The following is a 24,128-nucleotide window of genomic DNA, read 5'->3' as shown; positions in this document are numbered from 1 at the left end:
TTGAAGAATATGCAAAGTGTCTGAAAGGTGAGAGTTTAGCTTTTGCGGGGTGGGGACTCACAGTAAGTGGTTTAGAAACTTACCCAAAGGAAAGCCAATGATGCTGTGGATGCGACTTTTCCAAAGTGATGTTTGAAGTCTCAGAGACCTGTAAATTCCGCATATATAGCATACATTATGGTCTTCTGGGATGTGATGCCATATAGACTGGTAGACAGGCAGCCTGAGGATGGAGAGATGTTAGTACCTTTCTGTCAGACTGCTCAGTATCACATCCCAGAAGACAGCACTATTTGAACCCCAAATCTGAGACCATTTTACAACAATTCTAAGTTCAAAATCTCTACTAACTGTCATTGCCGTAATGTAACCAAACCCTGCTAAAGTCATATTAGGCAATTTCTGTACATAAGCATGTCTTAACATGTATTCCTCTTCATCAAACCAACCACTTACCACCACCACCCATTACCATTGCAGTTCTGTCTTCTAGATTCCTTGGTGTTATGGATTTCTGAAACAACTTATTTTAATAATTGTGGGTTACTGTTATGTATTTGAGTATAAACTGCCATATTTACCAAAATAGAACATGGCAAATAAGATCTAATAGGGAATTTGAAAGTCTATATAATAGATGAGGCACTGTGACTGAGATCAGATCTAGAAGAACAGAATGGCTAGGCAATGTTCTGAGAATGAGGAGCAGTAAGGTGCCACAAAAAATTCTGGATGGCAGACCTGAGGCGAAAAGAAGCATTCAGAGACCGAGACAAAGATGGCTAAATGATGATGAGAATGATTTAAGAAATATAGACGTAAGGCACTGGAGAGCGAAGGCTGAAGATAGACGAGAATGTGCAGGAATAGTGAGGGAGGCAAAGGTTAAACTTAAAAGGACTATATAGCCAAAGAAGAATAAGGTGACATATTCGACTTATACTGTAGTTGCATCTCCAAGAATACTCACATAACTCAGAATTTTTGTAAGTTCTTTGGTTTTACTTGCTTTTAATTTTCATTTAAAAATATTTAATTCGTAGATTCTGACAATTGTGTATAATACTCAGAATTACTGGGTTTTTGGACTTTTCCATCGTCGAGTACTCTAGAAACTAGAAAACATGGAGCTTTAGAAACTGGATCTGTTTCCATCCTCAGGTGACGGAGGGTGAAGACACCTACCCAGTTGGGTTCCTTAGAATGACCTAACCTCAACCACTGGACAACCCATCAGATTCACAAGACAGACCCAACAGAGTAGGCGTCTTTCCTCCTCTTATCTGAGGATGGAAACAGATCCAATTTCCGAAGCATCGTATCTTCTAGTTTCTAGAATACTGGATGATGGAAAAGTCCAAAAACCCAGTAATTCTGATTACTTAATCTGTTTAACTTAAAAACCGTTTGTTTTAGCCGTTTATGAATTCCATTTTTATGTTTCAGTTAATTATTTTGTCTTGTGTATCCGTGACTAATACACGGGTTTGGGTTGGTAATTGGATTTTTAATAGCCTACAGGTCACAACTACAATTAATTATAACACGATTGCTGATTTACACAATTTACAATCATTCCACACTATTCTCTTCAGTCTATCTCCACTAGTCTTATGCAGGAACTATAAAAATCTCCCTAAACCATGCACTCCCAATACCACTGCACTATAGCACACATAAGGTCTTCACATCACATGTTAAATCCTTAAATGCTGACCTCTTGTACTCTTCTGTACTCCTAGTTCCAATTTGCTCTCTTCCTGCTTGCTTCTTTGCGTGCTTCTGCTGCTATTATTCCCTCGTAACTGCCCCAAACTGACTCTGCATCTGAATTCACTTCTCTTATAGGCACTCTGCACAAACATGATGGAAAATGCCTATTATTATTGTATACGTGTTGACAATTCCATTGCTTAGAAACAGATTGCATAACACCGTCCTTCTACTGTTGCTTGGCACGTGTGACATAGAAAACACAACCTCCTCTATTGTTGCATAACCTAGCAATGGACTCCTTATCAAGAACCTGTCTTCTTTAACATGTTACCTAGCAATGGGTGTACATGTAACAATACTGTGTTTAACCTTTATAAATAATTAAAATTTAAAAATCAGATTAATTTATATTAACACAAAATTTGACTTACTTGTAAATGGACATTTGCTCACTGTAAGAATTTTAATTGTGACTATTTTCATATTTCAGGGGATAAAAAAAAATTACAAAATATGGTGCAGATGGCTTGGACATTTGTGAATGACAGGTAATTTGACATGCTTCAAGTGTCACCATCACATTTCATTATGAGTAATTCTTTTTGTTCTTACTTATAAGAACTTGCTTAATTTTGTAACATTTTGACATTTCTCTGTTACAGTTTATGTACCACTTTGAGTTTACAATGGGAACCAGAAGTGATTGCTGTGGCTCTTTTGTATCTTGCTGGAAAGTTCATTAAGTTTGACGTTATTGATTGGTCAGGTCGCACAGCAGAACATCTACACTGGTGGGATATGTTTGTTGAAGATCTCACAATTGATCTGCTTGAAGGTATGACTGTATGGTAGAAATAGATTGATGTCAATTGGAGTACACAGCTGCACATCTAGTACCAGTTTAAAATAGCCTCTATAGATTATTGCTTTGCACTACTTTCAGATATTGGGAATGCAAGCAAACTTCACTTTTAATTACTTAGATGTTATCTAGATAGACTTTATTTTTTAATGTTACTTAATGATGCTGCCAGTATGAAGACTGGTGTCAGTGGTAGGATGTTTAATGAATGTCAAGCAGTTGGTGGAATGAGAATTGACAGGGAGAACCAAATTACTTGGAGAAACCCTGCCTCATTGCCACTTTGTCTGTCATAAATCCCACAAGACCTGATCTGGAATCAGACCCAGGTCATCAGAGTGGGAAGATGGCAACTAACCACATGAGAAGTGGCACAACCCTAGACAGCAAATTTTGGAATTGCTAAAAATTAAGAGGTCAGCCCATAATACAATGGATATCCAGTGCTGAGAGTAATTCAGATAGAACTTGACATATTTAATTCTTACAAACCTTTTAAGGACTAAGTCCAACATATTGCCTACTTCATGCTGAGGGGTCCATTTGTGTGGTAAAATTGCATTCTCCGTATGGGACAAACATTAACTGCTGTGAATGATATGATGCCCATCATCGGTCTGTCATATCTACATGTAAGACTTGGCATTATCGATGAAAGAAAACATATTACTAAAAAAGTTGGCATAGGAAATGCTCTCTATGAAATGATAATTTGTTCAGATCTGTTTTTAAACATTATTAAGTTCGTGGTTTTGAGATATTACATATATATTTTTTAAAGCCAGTGGAAAGTGGTAATATGATCTTATACTAATTTTACAGATATTGGTCATCAGGTGCTAGATCTGTATACAGAGCCCCAAACATTAACACCTCCTGACTCTCTTCCTCTGTTGCCATCTACTCACTCTCCAACAGTGAAGAAGGAATGGATATTGCGACCAATCTCTCCAGTACCTTCACGGCTCTCTCAAGCAAGTACAGGTACAGTGTTCAGTATTACTGGTACTTTCAAATTAAACTGCAAAAAGCAGAAATGTGACAGCAACACAATGTGTATCAAGCATTAATTCTGTTTTTACAGTGAAAATATAATAGATTTGTCAAGATACATTATGCTGAAACTACAGTCACAAGTCCCACAGACTGTATATCGCCACATCTTCCTTGAGCTTCCCATTCAGTATAGCATTGTTTGCAGGAATGTTGGCATTGGTAACATGATATTCTTTGCTAGTGGCAAACATTTGGGCTGCTTGACATGGGCCAGAGGTGGGTGGAGGGCAATACATTTGTAGGAGAAAAGGGAGAAGCCATGAGTGCCATAACCCTCACCATTATTGGGGCTTATATTCATGGCCTTAGTATGTTGTGTCATGTTCCTCCATCCTATGTGGAACAACATATGACCACTGCTGCAAGCTCCATGTTGAATTACAATTGTTCTGTATCACATTATGTTATGTGATTATGAGCTTGCTTAACAACTTCAGATACTTTCTGCACAGCCTTTCTTGAAACTACAGTCATAAAACTTGCAGTAGCATGTCATATTTTCTGTAGTTACTCCATTTCATAGGACAGTGGTTTGGAAAGAAAATGGATTTCACTGCACCAGAGAAGGCATAGGGTATGCTTTGATTCAGTGAAACATGATCTGTGACTTATTCAGTGCTAAGGTTACCAGTTTCCTATGTTACATGGGTCCCTTGTCACCATGGCATGGTGTGTTCTCAGGCTGTTGATGGAAGAGATGCCCTCCAGGTATGGAGGGTAGCTACGAATATATTGAATAAGTAGTCATGGACAGCCGACAAAGGGGTGGTCCTCCAGCCTGGGGGTTGGACATGGGGCTAGAAACTCCTCACTGTGAAAAAAAGCTTGTTACGAAAATTCTCAAGAAGCCTTGGACCTGATAAGATTCTGTGGATAAACGACCTAAGCAAAAGAAAATGGATATGAGATTTGGTACTCAGAATGCTAGAAGTATGTATAGGGCAGGATCGCTCAGGGCAGTGATGAAGAAATCTCAAAATATAAGTTAGATTTAGCGGGAGCACAGGAGGTCAGATTGGACAGAGATGGCACTGAACCAGCAGGCGAATATACATTTTTCTGTGGCTAGGGGAATGCGAAAATGAATTAGGTACAGGTTTTTTTCATATCGTATCAGCAGTTAAGAGGGTAGAGTTTGTCAGTGATAGGATATCATACATAATAATAAGAGGTCACTGGTGTGAATATTCATGTGCTGAATATTCATGCCCCAACGGAAGATAAAATTGATGATATAAAGGACAGGTTCTGTGAACTAGAATATGTATTCGATAAATTCCTGAAGTACCATATGATAATTCTGTTAAGAGACTTCAATGCCAAAGTAGGGAAAGAAGAAATTTCCAAACCAGTGACTGGGAATGAGAATTTACATGAAATTAGTAATGATGCTGGAGGTGTGGGACATTGGTGGAAAACCTGGAAGGAAGGAGACCACTGGGAAGACCAAGGCGTAGGTTGGTGGACAACATTAAAACGGGTTTTAGAGAAACAGGATGGGATGTTATGGATTGGATTAATCTGGCTCAGGTAGGGACCGGTGGAGGGCTCTTGTGAACATGGAAATGAACCTTCAGGTTCTGTAAAATGCTGGGAAGTTCTTGAGTAGCTGCACAATTGGTGGCTTCTCAAGAAGGGCTCAGCTCCATGAGTGAGTGAGTGAAGATTACGTCTTAATTACCTTGAACTTCTCTTTATATGGTCTCATGAAGGATATATCAAACAGCACCAAAGCACTGAAGATTTTGATTATTTAAGGCATATAGCAAGTGCACAAGGATTTGGACAAGATTGGACTAATGTTGGGACATATCTCATGCTAGGAAAGGAACACACAAAGGGCACTTGTAAAAGAACTCGAAGGGGTTCATTCATATTAGGTACATGTTTCATGTTGCTGCCTTTAATAAAACCAAGGTCTTAAATTCTCTAAGTTTTAATTAAGATTTTAATTTAGGATTACTAAATTTCTGAACTTTATCTGGTCCAGTGATTGAAATTAACTAATTATAATTGACCCAACTGAGCATTCACCCCTACTTTTTTGGCTGAGGACAGAACCAGGTCCAGTTTCAAAAACTGTTCTGTTCAGGCTATTAGACATTGGACAAAGTGCAGAAACCCAGTAATGCATGTAATATATGGTACCACTGTCAGAACCTTTAGAATTCAAATTTTTAATTTATGTCTGTGTCTTATTGTGTGTCCATTTCAAATGCTCCCAAGTCCACTAAGTGAGGTTTGGAGTGTCGTTTTCTTGTCCTTGTCTGTGCACTTCTCTAGCACACACCGTGACTGGTTTGCATTCCAGCATATGCAATGTTTCTTACAAGAAACGCCCCTGTAGCCAGTTATTACAGGTGAAGAATACAAAATTTAAAAATTTATTTTCAAGAACGTGTTTGCCCCCAAAAGTCATGTTATCATCAACTGGTATAGTAACTCAAAATTTTGTTTTTTCAAATTTGAAAATGGTTTATTTTGTGAAGGGAGATGGAATTTTAGTGCATTTGTTATAGCAACTAGCTATGGGCTGGGTGGCCAAAGATTTGGAGTTCAAGTCCCAATAGGTGCAAGATTTTTCTCCTCTCCAAGTCATCCAGACTGGTTCTGGGGCCCACACAGCCTCCTAACCACTGGGTGTAAAGTGGTTGGGAGGTGAAGCTGACCACTCACCTCCAACTACTGCCTACATCAAGAATACATGGCTCTGTAATTCCAATCCCCCATACGTCTTCATACAGTAGTACTTAATTAGTTAAGCCTGGGGACCTTTTGGAAGGGGGGGGGCGAGGGTATGGTGCACTTTCAATGAGACGCAGACAGTTTCTGGAAGATTAAATGGCAATTGAAGTCCTAAACCATGGCATCCTGGATCTCAAAATCTACCTCTTGTGTACCTTCTTGTGGGATTTTATTAAAAAATGAAGCATTCATCATCACTGTTCACAGGCCCAGTCCTTTTTGAGCCATATCCTCCATTATAAGATTCCGCCAGACTTCTCTGTTTTTCACTTTCTTGGATTTTGCAACAATAATTTTTTTATGGAACAAGGTTGTCAGCCTTGCATCCAACCCTTAACCTGAAGGACCAGGTCTTTGTATTTATGTCCACCAGTGAAAGGGTGGCCCAGTTAAACCCTCAGATACCAGGTTCTTTTTTCATCAACCTCTGTGCCTTGCAGGTGGAGGTATTCTAACCTGCCTCCACACAGGATAACTAATGCATCCTGTATGCATATGCTTTTCTCTAAGCTTGATTGACTAAAAACTAGATTTGTGATGTTATACAGCAAACAAAAAATCTTGCCAACAAAGAGCTGAGAGACAAGTTCCTATTCCACTTAGATAATGCTAGAAATAACATTTACATTCTTATTGAGCATTCATATAAAGTTAAAAAATTATTTCTATTGATGCCAATGTATCTTTATTTGAAATAAATTTTTGAAAGTGTTACTTCACTTGTAATAGTCTAGTAATTCTTTGTAACTTTGTTGGTCAGGTCCACTTTTATGTACAAGTGTAGGTGACAGTAGCCTTGTAATAACATAATTTTAGTTATAAAAATTCCATTTATTGGAATTGTTTTATTCGCAGCTATTCCTGTAAAAGTGAGCAAGGACATCAAGCCATACATGATATCAAGCACTGGAGAAGGAAGCCATGATAAAACAGACAAATGTTCTGAATTTGTCAATTACTCTCAATATGGTGCACATTCATATTCATATTCATCAATGACTCCAACATTTCTGCCAATGTATACAACTCTGCTACCTGTAACTGTGCCAGCTCCTGTTCCTGACAATACATCTGCACCTCCTTGGACAGTACAGCTGAGCCCCCATGTTCCTGGTGCAAGCTCAGCTGCAACATCACACAATCCATATCCAACTTCTCCATACCAGTACACTAGGTCACAGTATTACCATGCAGCACACAGATCGCCTCCCAGTAGACGGTACTATCCACCTACACGGAGGCGACGCAAGTAATTAATTTTCATTGTAATGACTTGCTGTTTTCAGACTGTGATCTTTTGGGTTGTGACAATATTTAGGGCACTTTCTTTTGACTGATATCTGACAGCTTCCCCATTCCCATGGATCTGAGTGACCAACTTGGAACCTGAATAAGTAACCTAACTGCATCCTCAGTTCATCCCTGAAGATGGAGGCAGAGTGTTCATCTGAAACTTCAGTACCCACTCAGAAGAATACATTTTGTCACAACACAGAAGATCACAACCTGAATAGTTACAATTTGAAAGCTTATATTTATCATTTTTCAGTATCATAAAGAATTGGTAAGTGTTCAAATGGGGTTACAAATGCTGATGTTTCAGCTTGTTTACTCTATTTATTTACATGGTAGTAGCATTTATCATAGAGATATTTTCAGTCTGGTATAAGTTGTCTATATAGCTGTGTGTTTATTAATAAAGTTTATTTCATGAGAAGTCAACTGACAGGTCTTAAAATTATGTGGTGTCACTTAGTCTCATAAATATTTGAGAGGAACCTACTGCCTCCATCTTTAGTACACATGAGACACTCCTACTCTGAAGAGAGAGGTATCAGATTCCTCTGAAACACTGGCAGATACAGTGCGTACAATCAACTCCTCCCGCGACTGCATCCGTTCTGCGGTGGTATGACTCACGGCAAATTGCAGCCGCGGCGCGCACTTGATTGTACGCACTGTATCTACCATACTATATCACACCTCAGAAGAGAGTATTCTCTTAGTTACTGCCATGAGAACTTAAAATCTCACATGATGGGTCCTGCATTATCTCTGAGGTACAAGGGGATAAAAGTGCATGTGAATGAGCTGTAATATTCAATTCTGAGTACCATACACTGAGGAAATGTATGATATACATTATGTGGTACATACATTTACTTTGACTACTGCCATAAATGAAGAAGCTTCTTCTTATATACCTATGATGCATATGTGGATACAGCAAGGAACGAATATTTGTTACACAAATTCCAGAAATAACAGGTGGTTAATTGAAATGTAACAGTAACTGATAATAGTGAAACTTAAAAAAACTGTGATGTGTATGAAAGTAAAAAAGTAACAAATTTTCAAGCATAAAATATGTATGCAAACTCTGTGTAAATAAATATGGTGTTCTTTTCCTGAATGCTAATTTGATTACAAAAAAAAATCTTAGTTATTGCAGTATGCTGGGATGTTATGCTGCATAGCTCAGTGGCAACATTTTGAACAAACCTGCCACCTCCTGATTCATCATTCTTCTACCCTGAAGATGAAGGCATAAGGTGGAGACCTATCATTTGTTTTTACATCATTTCCCCTGTACAAGCTGGAACAGACCTACAATTGTGGCTCAGTTCTCAGAGCCTTGTCTGTAGAAACAGGCTGCGCTGCTTGTAGGTAAGATTGGGAATGGCCATGCCATAGTTCAAGCGCTTAGTCACTGGCTTCCCACTGCAGTGGCATAGGTTCAAACCCGGGTCTGGTCAAGTGGGATTTGTGGTGGATGAAGTGGCGGTGGGGTAGGTTTTCTCTCAGTACTTCAGTATCCCCTGCCAATCTTCATTCCGCCAAATTCTCCATCAGCATAATCAGCCAGGGCAGGTACAATAGGCCAATCAGTTGCCACTGTGCCGAGTGGACCCAGTTTGACTCCACCCCCGACTAAGCGAATTAAGGTTGGGAATTTGAAAGAAGAGTTTATAGATCACACTTCTATCGCTTGTAGGTCAACATTAAAAAATTAGTTATCCATTTATCAAAGTTTCCTCTTTTGAGGTGGAGGGAACCAGACATTTGACTATTTCAGGGGGCACCAAGCAAAAAAAAAAAAAAAGTCGAATTTGAGATTCTCACAGCAGTGACTTTTGAAGAATATGGTCTTCTGGGTTGTAACACTGTGTAGCTAACAGAGAACCCCAAAACTACCTAGATGGCCATGTGACTTAGCATTTCTTTGGCAAGAGCTCTAACAAAACACATTCCACCTTTCCTTATGATAAGACAACCAGAAGGAACATGTAGTTAATGCGGGTTTATTAACCATAATACAGATCTAGGGTTCTCATTACATGAAACCTAAGCTTCAGATGACATTAAGATTTTGATCTGTGATCACAGATGTTCAATAACTGAGTACGAATGTGGTGTCTCATGAGACTACAAAGTCCTCATTCAAAATAATTACTAATTATAGATTCAGTTTACTTCAAATTGATGTTTGACATGCCAATATGACCTTACCTAACAGACACACATGAACTGAAGCAAAATACATTGATTATGGCACAAGAACAATATTTTAATTGTTAAAACTGTTCTTTTATTTATACAATGCTGAAATGCTTACAATTGAATTTAACATAAAGAATTTTTATTAATTCTTCCAGTCACTTATGTATCAATGTACAAATGCTCATTTGGATTCAATAAATGCATCTATATAACTATTTAACTGGTTTCATCTGCCATAAACCATCATTGAGGTAGTGGTAATTCTCTATTCCAATTCCCTTATTGACTTTGGCTCTGAAACAAAATATGATAACTGGATCATCAGAAAGCTAAGACATTATAAATTCAGAAATATGTTTTATGTCACCCTTCAATCCATCAGTAACTACAACAAAAATCAATATTTCACAGAACTACAGAGTAACCATATTTTATTCATCTTACTATAAACACACATGAAACATAAAGTACACGAGACACCAAGAAAGAGTTTGCTGTATTTAAATGAACCATTCAAAAGTGCTTCCATATGAGCACCATTTGTAGTCCAAAGATTGTCAAAGGGCTATAAACACACATGAAACATAAAGTACACGAGACACCAAGAAAGAGTTTGCTGTATTTAAATGAACCATTCAAAAGTGCTTCCATATGAGCACCATTTGTAGTCCAAAGATTGTCAAAGGGGTATCTGTTTCCTACCAAAGTGTTCCCCAACATCTGGGGTATTACAGAAACAACAGCACCTGTAATCATCATACAGAGTTCATTCAGACTAACAACTCTTATATCCTTAACCTTAGAGAAAGAACCAGAGGGTTTACAGCAGGGAAGAAAGGAGGTCATGAAACTGACCCAGTCAAACCAGTCCAGCAACCTGGAAAATTTTTGTCCAGAAATACTCATATCCCAAGGGTCCATGTGGAGCACTATCTTGCTGAAAGGAAATGTCTGCTTGCAAATGGCCATTTGCATGACTGCAAATAACTGAATATATCCAAGCAATCTGAACCATTAACCATCTTCTGGTGGAAAAACCAAGGTCCAGTCACTGTGTGATCAGATACTATGACTTAAGGTTATTGTACTTACAGTCACCAAATGCAGACTATAAGGACCCAAAATTCTGCAACTGTCATTATTTACACTCTCATACACCCTCACATGTCACTGAAAAAGATGTCCAGATACTTTCACTGTTTTTTTTTAATTCGCTTAGTGGGGGGTGGAGTCCTGGGTCCACTCCACACAGCGCCCACTGATTGGCATATTGTAGCCTGCCCCGGGTGATTATGATGATGGAGAATTTGATGGAATGAAGATTGGCAGAGGAAACTGAAGTACTCGGAGAAAACCTGCCCCAGTGCCACTTTGTCCACCACAAATTCCACTTGACCAGACCCAGGATCGAACCTGGGCTACCGCGGTGGGAAGCCAGCGACTAACCGCTTGAGCTATGGCGTGGCCTACTGTCACTGTTAGTCTGAGCAAACCAACAGCAAACTCTTTCTGATGTGGTCACTCATCTTGTTCCAGTGCTTGCATAATCTGTGCTGTTGCTTTAAATAAGATTGGAGAAGTTTATGCATAGCTTTCAGCAGAATTTGAAACTCCTTGCTAACACGAAAGATGGATTTCCACATGATGCACTGCAAACACTGTCAGCTGTGTCAATATCTCCTGGCACTACGAAACACATACAATTTTCTGCTGCGGCAAAGTCATTTTACATTCTTAACTATCATTTCTTCAGCAGTGCCACTACTTGGTGCACTCTTTAACTTCCATGAAACTGTCTGAGCAGTTCTTTCAAACATCAAACTGTTCCTTTGTATCTGTTGTACTGTGTTTATGTGTATTTTTAATGTAGTGAATAAATTATGGCCACTCTGTAAAATGTAAATTAAATTTTGAAAATATTGTAAGCACTTATATTCCACAGTGCCAAAACTTCAGCATTGTATGCCCATGATAATGCTTTCAGGCTACTAAATATGGACACTTTGTCTAAATGGAGAAGACTACAGTGGTTGGTACATGCAAGCAGAATGGCTTAAGGAAGGGTGGTTATGAAAATCTTTCAAAGTAAGTCAGAAAATAGAAGAATAGTAGGATGGCCAAGACTGAGATGGGTGGAAGACATAAAGAATGATTTATAAGAGACAAAAGTGAAGTGATGGAGGCTAATGGCAAATAATGGAGAACAATGGGCATTTGTCACAACAGAGATGAAAGTTCTTTTGAAAGTTTTGTCACTAAACACAATTAAAAGTACCCAAAATATTGCTGACCTAAACAAGATTACAATACATGATCTTGGAGGAGGGGAAGTAAATGAATCCCCAGAGATACTGGGTTTTTGGACTTTGTCCATCGTCCAGATACTAAATAACTAAGAAAAAACACATTTCAGAAACTGGATCTCTTTCCATTCTCGGGTGAGAGAAGACACCTACTCTGTTGGGTCCCTTAGGAGTCTTCTCTCACCTGAGGACAGAAACAGATCCAGTTCCGAAACATTGTGTTTTTTCTTAGTTACAGAATCCGGACGATGGACAAAGTCTGAAAACCCAGTATCTCTGTGTGTTATACACCATCGTCAGAACCCTATAGTATCTAAATGAATCCATTTCCTCATATTATATAACACACATGTAGTTTACAATGAGAATTAATGCCTGTGGGTATTCATATATATGAACATGACTAATTAGAGAGAAGGAAAGAGATTATGGTACTTACATTTCTTCTGTTGACAGAGCAGTCATCCCAACTGCTAATGCATGTTGCTTTCCTTCTGCCATAACTGCCTGATAATAAGAGTTAAGGAAATCTAGCTTTTCAACTACATGGCCAATTCATGCAGCCTTCCCAATCCATGGCAACATTGTAGATATAGCAGGTTAGACAGAAATTACTAACTTATTCAATACTGCCACTACTTCAAACCCAACAGATCCAGTGTACAAAACTGTCAAATTTGCTATTATTAAGATAAAATCGTTATTAGGATTGCTATGTCCCAGGTATGGAACATTAATTTCCCGCCACCAGCATAATTTTCATGCAGAAATTACAAAATGTCAGACATGTTGGTTATACAGCAAGATTTCTTTTAACAACACTAAATCTGAAGACCTGTACTTTATTTCTTATTTGATGCCAGTAGTTGATACCTTTATAGGTAGATTAGGCATCATGACAAACAAAACAAACATTATGTCAAACATCAAACATAAGCAAAAACACAGAACTTTAAAAAAAAACAACTGTGAATTTTTGGGGCCAAGTTTGTCTACATGGGGAGCATTTAATGAGATATCATTTTACTGTATACTATATTGTAGCATGTAGACCCATTTCTAAGTAATGACTATAAAAAACGGCCGTTCCTACATAATGGTTCTAACTAATTCCTAACACACATCAATGGAGTAACTGGGAAGCGAGTGTTCTCTAGGCAGTCTCAGTGTGACAGCTACATCAAGCAACAACAGAAGAGCGCTGGGAGAGGTGTTTTCTGTGTGGTCTGTGCCAAGGTATCATAAGCAGGACAAGTCTAGAGTTTTGTTTGTTGTGAGACAGTCACTGGCCAGTTAGGATGTGAACACGAAAGTTGAGGGATCTAGGACGTTGAAACCGTTACCAGATGACTCGTGAAGATACATCCTTTAGTGAACTGCCGAGTGTGTGAGTTAGTGAGAGCATTGTAGTTATTTCTGGTTACGATTTTACAAATCCTATTACCAATCCAAACCCCATCTATAGCCATTCTATCATGTGACATCTGGTGTCAGAAGAGGGATTGGCTTGTTTGAGTTATTGAATTGATGACTACAGTGGGCACATCCACCTGAAGGACTCTATGTAGCCAGAACCCAGATTCAAGATTGCTGAAGGGTACCCGTGAAAGTCCTGAATGCTACCTGTCACAACGAAGCTAATGAAAGGATCCCCTTAGCACAATGAGCCAGTTACGCTGGTGACCCCATCTGACATGGAGTAACCAGAGGTCACCGATATGACCCTGAAGTTACAGGCCGTGATTGCAGCCGCACGCCAAACCTGAGTGATGCTTATAACGAGAATTGGAATCATCGAATATGGATACACCTTTGCAATGAGGAGTGATGACTACGGACAGACCGATGGAGTATACCACAGTATACATGTACATAAGGGGGAGGTCCAAACAATCTGCCAACTTTCGAACAGATTCCACTAGAAAAACTGGTTATGTGGGCAAGATGCTTGAGGACATGCAACGATGTGGTGTTATGGAAGAGTTAAGACAGCCGATGGTACTTCCCGTCCTCGTCCAGAAAAACGGCAACTTGCACTTCTGCGTAGACTATAGGAAACTAAACAATGTCACAAGAAAAGGCTGCCCCGGACTGACGACACTCTATGCATGCTAGCTGGAGCCAAATGATTGCTCACTCTGGACATCAAGAGTGATTATTGGCAGGTGGGTCCGAATCCAGACAAGGAGAAGACAGTTTCTCCAAGAGCCAAGGGGTATGGCAGTTCACAGCCATGCTCTTTGGCCAGTGCAACGCTTGAGCGATGTTTCAGACGTAACCAGAGACCATCTTAAGAGGCCTCATGTCGCATGTAGCCAGCCGATGTGATCGTGATTGGCCGCATGTTCCAAGAACACCTGTTCAACTGATGGAAAGTGTTCCAGCAGTTCTGGAAAGCCCACCTAAAGATCAATCCAGAGAAATCAAGCTGTCAGAAGGAAATACGTTACCTCTGGCATACTTGAGTCACCTGAAGGGATAATCACCGCCCCTGAGAAGCCAAAAGCTTTAGAGAATTGCCCAACCTCGAAGAATAAACATGAAATAAGAAGCTTGTTCTCAACAACATTGCAAAGCCACTGACTAAACTCGTGAAGAAGCCTTCCAGTGGTCTACAGAAGAGGAGGCCGACTTTGAAACACTAAAGGAAGCCCTGTACTAGCTTATTCTTGCTTACCTGCAGCCAGAAGAGAGGGTCATCATTGACAGACGGAAGTAAAGAACTGAAGAAGTGCTGTCGTAAATATAGGACGGAGTGAGTAATAGCCTACTACAGGATGACGCTTAACAATGCGGAGAAAAATTACTGCATCACCCGACAGAAACTACCTACAATTGTGAGGACACCAGAACATTTCCATAAGTACCTCTACGGACAAAAGTTCCACCTGTCCGTCAACCACTTTGCATTAACCTGGTTCATGAGTCTTAAGAGCTTTAAGGAACAAACGTCGGGGCTCCGCTGGAAAGGACAGCCATCAGCGCAGCAGGGCCCTTACTACTGAGTGACCAAGGAAACCAATACTTCCTGATCCCTATGCGCCCCATTCCAAACTAAGAGGCCTCCACAATGCTAGAAGCACTAGTTATCACATTCTTCTGCCTCTTCGGAGTACCGTGGGTGTTGTATAGTGACCAGGATGGTGACTTCTAGTTTCATCTGATACAGAAGATTTTGCAATGCCTGGGAGTGACCAAGACAGGCCCCAAACCCCTGCTTGGTAAAGTGCTACATCAAAACAGTCAAGGACCTATGAAAGGTCGTCTCTTTTCACCAGAGGGATTGGAAAGCAAGATTATCCAGCTTCCTCCTGGACTATATGGCATTCACCCAGGGCACTACGGGGTTGACCCCAGCTAGTTTAGTATTTGGAAAACAACTCCGACTTCACTGCGACCTGCTGTTTGGGTCATCCACCAACAAGAAACGATCCACAATTGATCCTGCGGCAAATTTAGCAGACTATCTACATGACATCCACAATTATATCCCCCCCAACACCTGAAGCTGGCCAGTGACTGGAAGAAAACTTGTTACAACTGGCCAACTGCACGGGTTACCACAAAGGTGACAAAGTGTGGATCTATCGCTCAACCCACACTAAGGGGAAACCTCCCAAACTCCAAACCTCATGGAGGTCCATACAAAGTAGTCAACTGGATAAATGATGTGGCATACAGGATCCAGCGAAAACCCCGATAGAGAATGTTGGCATACCTGGACCAGCTGGCACCTGGCATCAATGAGAACCGAGCCATAGGGAAGGAAGGCTAGGCCGATCTGACGTCACAAGCACAGCCACTGGAAAAGAAGATATGGTGGTATGCCTGCATGCTATTCGGACAAACAGACTTAATGGGGGAAGCAATATAGTATGTAGACCCATTCCTAATTAATCTGTAAACAAAGGCCATTGGTAGGTAATGGTTACAACAATCCCTAACACGCATAATGAATTGGGAAGAAGTTTTCTCTAAGCAGTCTGTGCAATAGCTACGTGACGCAATGAAAGAGCTACTGGGAAAGCTGTGTTCCACACAGTCAGTGCCACGGTGTTACAAGCAGAACAATCCTAGAGTTTTGGTGGCTGTGAGATAACCGGCAACCGGTAAAAAAAGTGAATACAGAAGTTTTGGGAACTACGGCGTTGGATGCCGTTAGCAGAAAACGACTGCTGAAGCCACAGCAGACTGAGAAGACTTTGTACTTGCTCTAGTGGTGCATAAATGGTTGCGCAACCAACCGAAATCCTTCTTGGAGGGAATACGCAAGCTTGTGAACTGCTGGACCAAGTGCATCAAAAAGGAAGGAGAGTATATAGNAAATATCTCTGACAAATATATAAATGGGAACTGGTACTTTTAAATAAAGGATACAACCACTGTCCCTTTAGGAACAGGTGTCATCTTAGCTCCAGGTGATGTAAGACCTGGACACATGATGTTGGCACCACTGAGAACAAAACGAATGGCTCCTTTATCCACCTGCTCCCATGGGAGGAAGAACGGATCTGAAAATGGAAAATAACTTTTAAATTTTCAGAGTGGGTGTTTTTGAAAAAAGTGAGCCATTAGGCTTACTTTCTTGCTTTAACAGACAATATAGCATCTGATTAATAGATGTTCAACATGTAAAGAATCTCTGAATACTTACATTTATGCAAGAGACGTAATGTAGGGATCCATAGTCTTTCTCTATGCCAGAAGAAAAGGAGTTCACCACTGCTGTTTACTAGGATTTCTATATGGTCATGACTGTAAAAGCAAGAAGCTGGTAAAATCTTTTAACTGCACTTTTTACAAATAACTTTAAACCAATGGTTCTCAACCTATGGGTTGTGGTCCAAAATGGAGGCATACAGGACATTCTGATGGCCATATAAGTCATTTCAATGGGTCAGGAAAGTTTTACTAAATGCTGCTGATTATTTATAAATGGACATTACTTTATGAACACATGAATGCATATCAAAATTCAGTTAGTACTGAGATTGCACTCACATATATTGTTTTTGCTGTGTAGCTTTTCCTACTAAAGGTACAACTATCATTGTGATTAACTAATTAAGCATTACAGCAAGAAGACAAGTGGGTGGGGGGTTGTACAGACCCATGATTTCTTGCCATTGGTACTAGTTTGAGGTGACTGGTCAGTTTCACGCCCCAGCCGCTTTGCTTGGGGGGGGGGAGAAAATGTCCCCAATACCCATTGGATGAGAGGCTGGGTAGCCCTAAGAGACAGTCTGGAGAACATGGAGGAGGCAAAGCTCTTGGCCCTACTGGAACTCAAACTCCGACCCCTCAGTCATCCAGCCTGTAGCTAATTGCTATACCAACTGTGCTACCCTGGGTCAGCTTTTCCTACTACTAATTTAATTTCTGTCTCAAAGGAGGGAAAGCTGAATGACAAAATAACACACATCAATGAAATCTCCATGCTGACTTTATTCTATTTTCACTCAAACCTACAAATTAGACGGCAAAATATATATGTATATTATGTAGATGCAGTCAATCATTTGTACCAATAGAATTCAAGAGGCTTTTCTGACAATTATGATTTTTTCTGCTATTCTAAAAATCTGGTTCAGTACCGTATGAGTTACTTGACACTGCAGCGGCCTCCGTAGTCTAGAGGTAACGTTCCCACCTCACGACTCGTAGTACGCGGGTTCAAATACCCGGCGGAGGTCGAATTTTTAAGGGCGGAAAAATTCAGAGAACAAGTCCTCCAGGATGGACTTTAAGCTGTGTGTACCGTGTCGTAACTTTACAGCACGTAAAAGAACCTCATATCCCCAAAGGGGATCACTGAGCCAAATTCCAGGACGTTTCCCGCCCAACAATAGTCTCTAAGGCCGCTAAGCAAGTGGCCGAACTCGCTTGCTCGGCGGGACTGATGGTACGCACCATTTATCGGTAGGGTATAGAGACTGGTAGAATATCATAGAGGGAAGCACAATAGATCAAACTGGTCGCGGTGCATGGGGAAACCCACCCCATCTAAATAACTAACTAACTACTTGACACTGCAGTCAAGTTCAAATAGTGATGTGGATTTTGTATTCTGCATGACAAATGTAATGTAACCTGAAGAAGGCATGAGAAAAAGAAGGTTTCATGAAGAGTTTACAAAGTATGAGTTTACCTCAATAATTATTAACATAGATGAAAGACCACTGTGTGCAATATGCAGTGAAATGCTAGCAAGTCAAGCAATCAGAGCAAAAAAATTAATACAATCTCTGAAAACAAGACGTGAATCTCTGATTGACTCTGATGTAAATATTATTTTAGGAAAGGTTGAAACTGTAAATCAAACTAGACTTGGAAATTGTGGGTCCTACCTTAAAAAAATACTGCTGCTTTTGAAATTTTGTGTTGCACACACAACTGCAATGGATAAAACGTTATACAAAACAGCTGTACAGTACATATGACCCTGTGCTAAGACATAAGATTGACCTGACAAAAAGTGATTCCTTAATTAGATTACAGCAATCCCTCTTTGTCAAATGACACAATTAGGTGAAGAAGTCAATATCAATTTAATGAGTCAAAAGATCGAGCGAATATAGCTCAGCTTCTTGTTTATATCAGGTTATCCCTCAATAAATATATTTTAAAAGAGAGTTTTTATTTTGCAAAACCTTGACAGATATTTTTAATGTCACATTTTTTAAGAACACAGCACTAAATGGAAAAGCTGTGTGGGGTTTGTATTTATGGAGCTCCTTCTATGTTTGAATGCATATCTTAAAAGTTATGATAAGTACTGTAGAGTCAGTGTGATCTGTCAGCAGGTTTTCACTGCAAGATCTTTATCCTCAGATTTGAAACAAATCATGTCTCTTGTCATTCAACCAGTAAATTTTGTAAAGTCCAGTGCTTAGATATACAGGTCAGAGGGCTGCCACAGGCAATGTTTTAAAATGTGTGTATGAAGATCTGAAAAATATTTTCAAGAAAAAAGAGAAAATGCAATTTGAGGATCTGTTCAGCTAATATGAGAAACTGAATCAAATTCATAAATGAGGCCCGTATGTTAATGTTTAATAAATCATAAGTTTCTCTTCAAAGTTACAATTCATCCCTCACATATGTGCATGACCAAAATTAAATCTTTTTCAAGGGAACTGAACTGATGGATCCTAAAATTCAAAGAAACATTTAAATTCTTGCAGCTCACCTTCAAGAGAAAGAAACTAGTATACATCTGAACAGATGCTTAACCTTAGAAATGAACATGCATTTGTTCAGTTTGGAAGAAGAGCTTCCAAGATAATTCCTGGATATGTCAAAACAAAATCTTTCCTTGGTCAAATCACTCTTCACATTTGACCTTGATGGGTTAATATACAAGCACCCAATTAGTATTAACATTATTAGTAGTAGGGGCAGCAGTGATAATATTTTCTTTTTGTGAAAACTTATTACTTAAGTACCATTCTGTCTACAATAACAATGTTGGACATAATCTTTAAGTCTGGGACCATTACAACGTTTGTACTTGAACCTGTTGCCTTACAGATAACACTTCATACAGAATTTGTATGCATGTAAAAGGTAAAGGTAAAGTCGTCCCTGTGAGTAATTAATCAGGCACCATACCATGAAGATGTATGGGTGAGTGAAGGTACAGCTCCACCATTCTTGACCTTGGCACTAGATGGAGGTAAGTGGCCAGCTTCATGCCCCAGCTGCTTTACTCCTTGGGAAAGAGCAAACCAGTACCCACAGGACAGGAGGCTGGGCAGACCCAGGGCTAGTCCAGACTTAATCAAGTAAAGGGAATGTCTTGTCCCTGCCAGAAATCAAATCGTGGCCATTCAGCGCATGGCCTGTCACCATATTGACTGTGCTATCCTGGCTCCAATTTGTAGGTATGTCCATGATCTATCTCCATATCAAACTTTAAATGCCTAACTCAAATGCTCCATTAATTGTCACAATTAAACCAAAAGCTAAATGGATAATCTGATGTCAAAATCAACACAATTTAGAAGCAAAATTTTCAAGCTTATTCAGTCTCAGGATGCAACATGCATGAAATTTCAGGCTTTCCTTCTATTTTCCCTCATTCTGATTCACTGAAATAGCCTGGTCCTAATTGAGACAGAAAGCTTATCCTTATAATACTAGAAAACTTTTATTGGGCATGCCACTCACATTATTTTAGGGCACATTAACATTTTCACCTTGACTCTTGACCTTAGTTCACGAAAAAACGGAGCATGATCTATGTCAACTGTTTCCGTAACATTTAGTGACCAATTTAATACACCTTTGGAAAGCATCATGTTGTGAACTGAAAGTGATGAGAAGATATGTTTTCTGTCTGTAGTGGTTTGATTCGACATGAAGAGCCATGGTGTGACCTGCACAGATATATCTGCAGGATCTGACTCATCCAGCCCTTCCATTCATACCTGATGCCAGTACAGTTAAGCTGCACTTCCTCGTCTAATAAATACTGTAGTGGATCAGCCAAGTGCAAAATTAAGTTTTATTTTTGCAAAGTTTAAATGGCTGCAAGTGCTATGTGCCAAAGAACTTAATGATTTAAAACAGTATTGTGATCCCATGATTGTCAATTATGGTGTAAGTTCCAAGAGAAAACTGAGACGTGTGCTGTACAGGATAAAATGAGGATCCTAGTGTTTAGATAGGACAAATAATCTGTGACAAATGTAGGAAAACAACAATTTTAAAACTGAGCAGACCCATGTTGCTTCCTCCTTGAACAAATCACTGAGGTCAAGTGTCACAACATTCCACTAAAAAGATGTCAAAACTCACATATCCAAATGAAAATTTCAAGACATCATAGGGGAAATGAAAAGAAAATATTCAATTTAACATACTCCAGTGGTAGCATAGTTCAGGTGAAAGTGAAATGAGAGCATGATTGAAGGAAAAATTTCTTTTAATGGGAAAAAGACTGAAATGGTACAAATGTTGATGGTTCTTTAAAAATAACTGGTCAATCAGGAAAATTTAACAACAGTTCTAAGCTTCAAATCACATGATTCTGAGTACCAAGAAATTAGTGCCTGAGAAAAAGATTCTGTCAAGCTCAACTATGAAACCAGGCAAACCGCTGCCTCCTGCAACTGCTGAAACAGTGAAGCAATTTTATGTATCTGATGAAATATCTAAGGTCATGCCAAGGACAAATGATTATGTTCCTGTTAACTCAGTAAGCAAGATGGTTCATCTTCATAAATGACTGATATTTTGTAATCTAAATGAAGCTTACTTAAGCTCTAAAGAACATGACTGATGAGGCGCGGTTTCACATTAGTGGTCATGTCAATGCACAGAATGTAGGAATTTGGAGCGATGAAAATCCTCACGCTATACAGCATATGCCATTACATAGCGAAAAGGTGGAGGTGTGGTGCTCTGTAAGTCCGCAGCAAATCATTGGCCCCTTACTTTTCCACAAAACTGTGAACTCTGCCCACTACGTTAATGATATACTGAATCCATTCTTCAAACAGCTGACTGCTAAAGAAAGACAACATGGGTATTTTCAGTGAGATAACACTACAGCACATGCAGCTAATGCAACCATGGTAGCAATACGGGAAGAGTTTGAAGACAGAATAATCAGCATGGAGCTGTGGCCTCCCAGATCTCAGTTTTTGCAATTTTTATATTTGGGGAAGCCTAAAGGGAAAAGTCTACAAGAATAATCCTCACACCACTGAAGCTCTGCAGAATGTAATAACATGCATAATTGGTTCAATTACCATAGACCAACTTCAAAAGTGTTGCACAATTTATTTATGTGATGCGAGGCATGTTTGCAAGCAGAAGGGGGTCACTTTCAGCACCTCTTATAAAACACAGTAAGTTTGTGTTATCTTTTTACAGTATTTTTATAAATGTGTGCATGTACAGAAACAAATGTGAGGGAATCAGCACGAGGATTGCACTCTCACTAGCGGGTAAGGGCACAATAGTCTTGGAGAAACATTCCATCTGCCCTTCACTAGCGAGAGTGCGCGTGTTTATCAGCGCTAATGACTCATTCCGCTATCAGCAGTTACAGCAGCAATCTGTGAGAAATGTTGTGTGCAATCCATGCTGCTGCCAGGTTTTCTTGATCATTGAATGCCTGTATATGATGCCATTAGAAGATTTAAAAATAACAGTACGCCTGGAGAGGATGCTATAACCGCTAAGCTAATAAAGGAAAACGCCAAATGTCTCTGCAAGAATATCTACCAGTTAATTGGATCTGTATGTGAATAAAAAGAAGAATGGCAAACAGCAAACAAGTGTCCCATATTTAAAGAAAGACAATAAGTCAGAATTTGAAAATTATAGAGGAATCTCTTTATTGGATGTAGCATACAAGACCTTTACTGATATATGGGCACAGCATGTATCAAGGTAAATACTAAACAGATTCTTTGAGTATCAAGTGATACTGATCAAAGCTAGTCCTTTTCTATTGACTTTGATTAATTAAAAGATCGAGAACTTCATTTATATTTGATTACGGGTACGTCAAATTCAAAAATATATATTCTGATGTTAATTCAATGTTAATGTAGCTAAAAAAAAATGTTGAATTAAATGAACAAAATTTTGAAAGGGTAGACACATTCAAATATCTAGGCTCAATAATTACATCTTAAAAAGAAACAGAATACAATATAGAAGACAAAATTGCAACTGCCAACTGGTGCTTTCACACATTGAATAAGATGCTCAGTAAGAGGTATATAAGTAAGAGCATGAAAATAAGAACACATAAAACTAAATTTATGATGACAGCAATTATACTATATGGCTGTTAAACCTGAACACTCACAGGGAAAATGGTATTCACCCTGATGACCTGTGAAATAAAGATTTAAAGGGAAATTTATGGAACTTTGTCTCTGACTTTACGGGAGGAAACTTAGGTTGAGGGTGTTGAGAATATTTGTACCAAAGCGAGATTAAGTGACAGGAAGTTGGAGAAAACTGCACAGTGAAGACCTTCATAATGTGTACTCTTCGCCAAGTATAATAAGAACGATCAAGTCAAGGAGAATGAGATGGGTAGGGCAAGTAGCATGGATGGGGAGAAGAGGAATTCACATAGGGTGGGAAAGCCAGAAGGGAAGAGATCACTAGGAAGACAAAGACATAGGTGGACGGACAATATTAAAATGGATTTTACAGAGACAGAATGGGATGGTATGGATTGGACTGATCTGGCTCAGGATATGGACAAGTTGAGGTTCTTGTGAACACAGTAATGAACCTTCGGGTTCCATAAAATGGTGGGAAATTCTTGAGGAGCTGCACAATTGGTGACTTCTCAAAAAGGGCTCAGCTCCGTGAAGTTAGTTCACTAGTACATACCACTTAACTATACGATATGTGTCCTTTTTTGGAAGAATACTGTCCACGTAACTTTCCAAATATGGATACTGTTCCAGAAGCTTTGTGCGGATCCCTTTTTGAACAGAAGACTTCAACTGCTGCACACCTGAGACGCTCTCCTTTTCTTCAAACCTGTGACAGAACAGACATCTTTAGTAATCTTTATCAACCATGCATCACATTATAATGTCAGAGAACGTGGAGGTCCAGCACACCAAATCAGATTTGCATCACACTACTTATAAATGAAATTATCGTCAAGTTAAAATTTAGCTGTCAGAACCGACAAACAAATTTTATAAAATCTGAACAGCAGCCAAAATCTAAACACCATAAAAATATTTTAATGAGAATCGGCTCAAATATTCAAATTTTAATGACTGACAGTGGTTAACTGCTCATGTTAATTCACATCTTTAGTATTTACACTGTGTGCATGTGGGAAGTGTTGCAACTGTTTCAGAGGTACCTTCTGAATCAATCTTCAAGGTTCAAGTGCATAAGACAGGCAAGTTTTTTGTGTGTGTGTATATATATATATATATATATATATATATATA

At 39.3% G+C, this 24,128-nt stretch overlaps 2 protein-coding genes across 3 annotated transcripts in view; one reads left to right on the top strand and one right to left on the bottom strand.

The window, feature by feature from the left end:
* The first annotated feature begins 6 nt into the window (after nt 1-6).
* LOC111867816 (cyclin-K) lies at nt 7-4,743 on the top strand. The gene is made up of 4 exons (XM_023857993.1): nt 7-27; nt 2,207-2,264; nt 2,379-2,551; nt 3,401-4,743. The coding sequence occupies exons 2-4, from the start codon at nt 2,230-2,232 to the stop codon at nt 3,646-3,648; spliced, it is 456 nt and encodes a 151-aa protein (XP_023713761.1). The 5' UTR covers nt 7-27; nt 2,207-2,229; the 3' UTR covers nt 3,649-4,743.
* Nucleotides 1,336-24,128, bottom strand: part of LOC111867815 (malignant T-cell-amplified sequence 1 homolog) — a 24,790-nt gene continuing 1,997 nt past the window's right edge. The window contains exons 2-7 of one of the 2 annotated variants that reach the window (XR_002843397.2): nt 23,548-23,700; nt 16,838-16,938; nt 16,561-16,694; nt 12,623-12,690; nt 7,415-7,609; nt 1,336-1,853 (exon numbers count right to left, since the gene is read on the bottom strand). Coding sequence is in view for 1 of the 2 variants with exons in the window: in XM_023857992.1 (XP_023713760.1) it covers nt 10,093-10,174; nt 12,623-12,690; nt 16,561-16,694; nt 16,838-16,938; nt 23,548-23,700 (538 nt within the window). In the remaining variant the exon portion in view is untranslated. Of the gene's footprint in view, nt 1,854-7,414; nt 7,610-9,997; nt 10,175-12,622; nt 12,691-16,560; nt 16,695-16,837; nt 16,939-23,547; nt 23,701-24,128 lie in introns of those variants that run through there. The other variant, XM_023857992.1, reaches the window with a different exon arrangement.

The sequence above is a fragment of the Cryptotermes secundus genome, unplaced genomic scaffold (genome assembly GCF_002891405.2).
Source record: "Cryptotermes secundus unplaced genomic scaffold, Csec_1.0 scaffold2243, whole genome shotgun sequence".
NCBI classification, from domain to species: Eukaryota; Metazoa; Arthropoda; class Insecta; order Blattodea; family Kalotermitidae; genus Cryptotermes; species Cryptotermes secundus.
This window is presented reverse-complemented; position numbering and strand designations above follow the sequence as displayed.

Coding starts and splice junctions, on each gene's coding strand:
- LOC111867816 (XM_023857993.1), top strand. CDS start 2,230: ATGGTGCAGATGGCTTGGACATTTGTGAATGACAG. Junction 2,265..2,378: donor TGGACATTTGTGAATGACAG/GTAATTTGACAT, acceptor TCTCTGTTACAG/TTTATGTACCACTTTGAGTT. Junction 2,552..3,400: donor CACAATTGATCTGCTTGAAG/GTATGACTGTAT, acceptor CTAATTTTACAG/ATATTGGTCATCAGGTGCTA.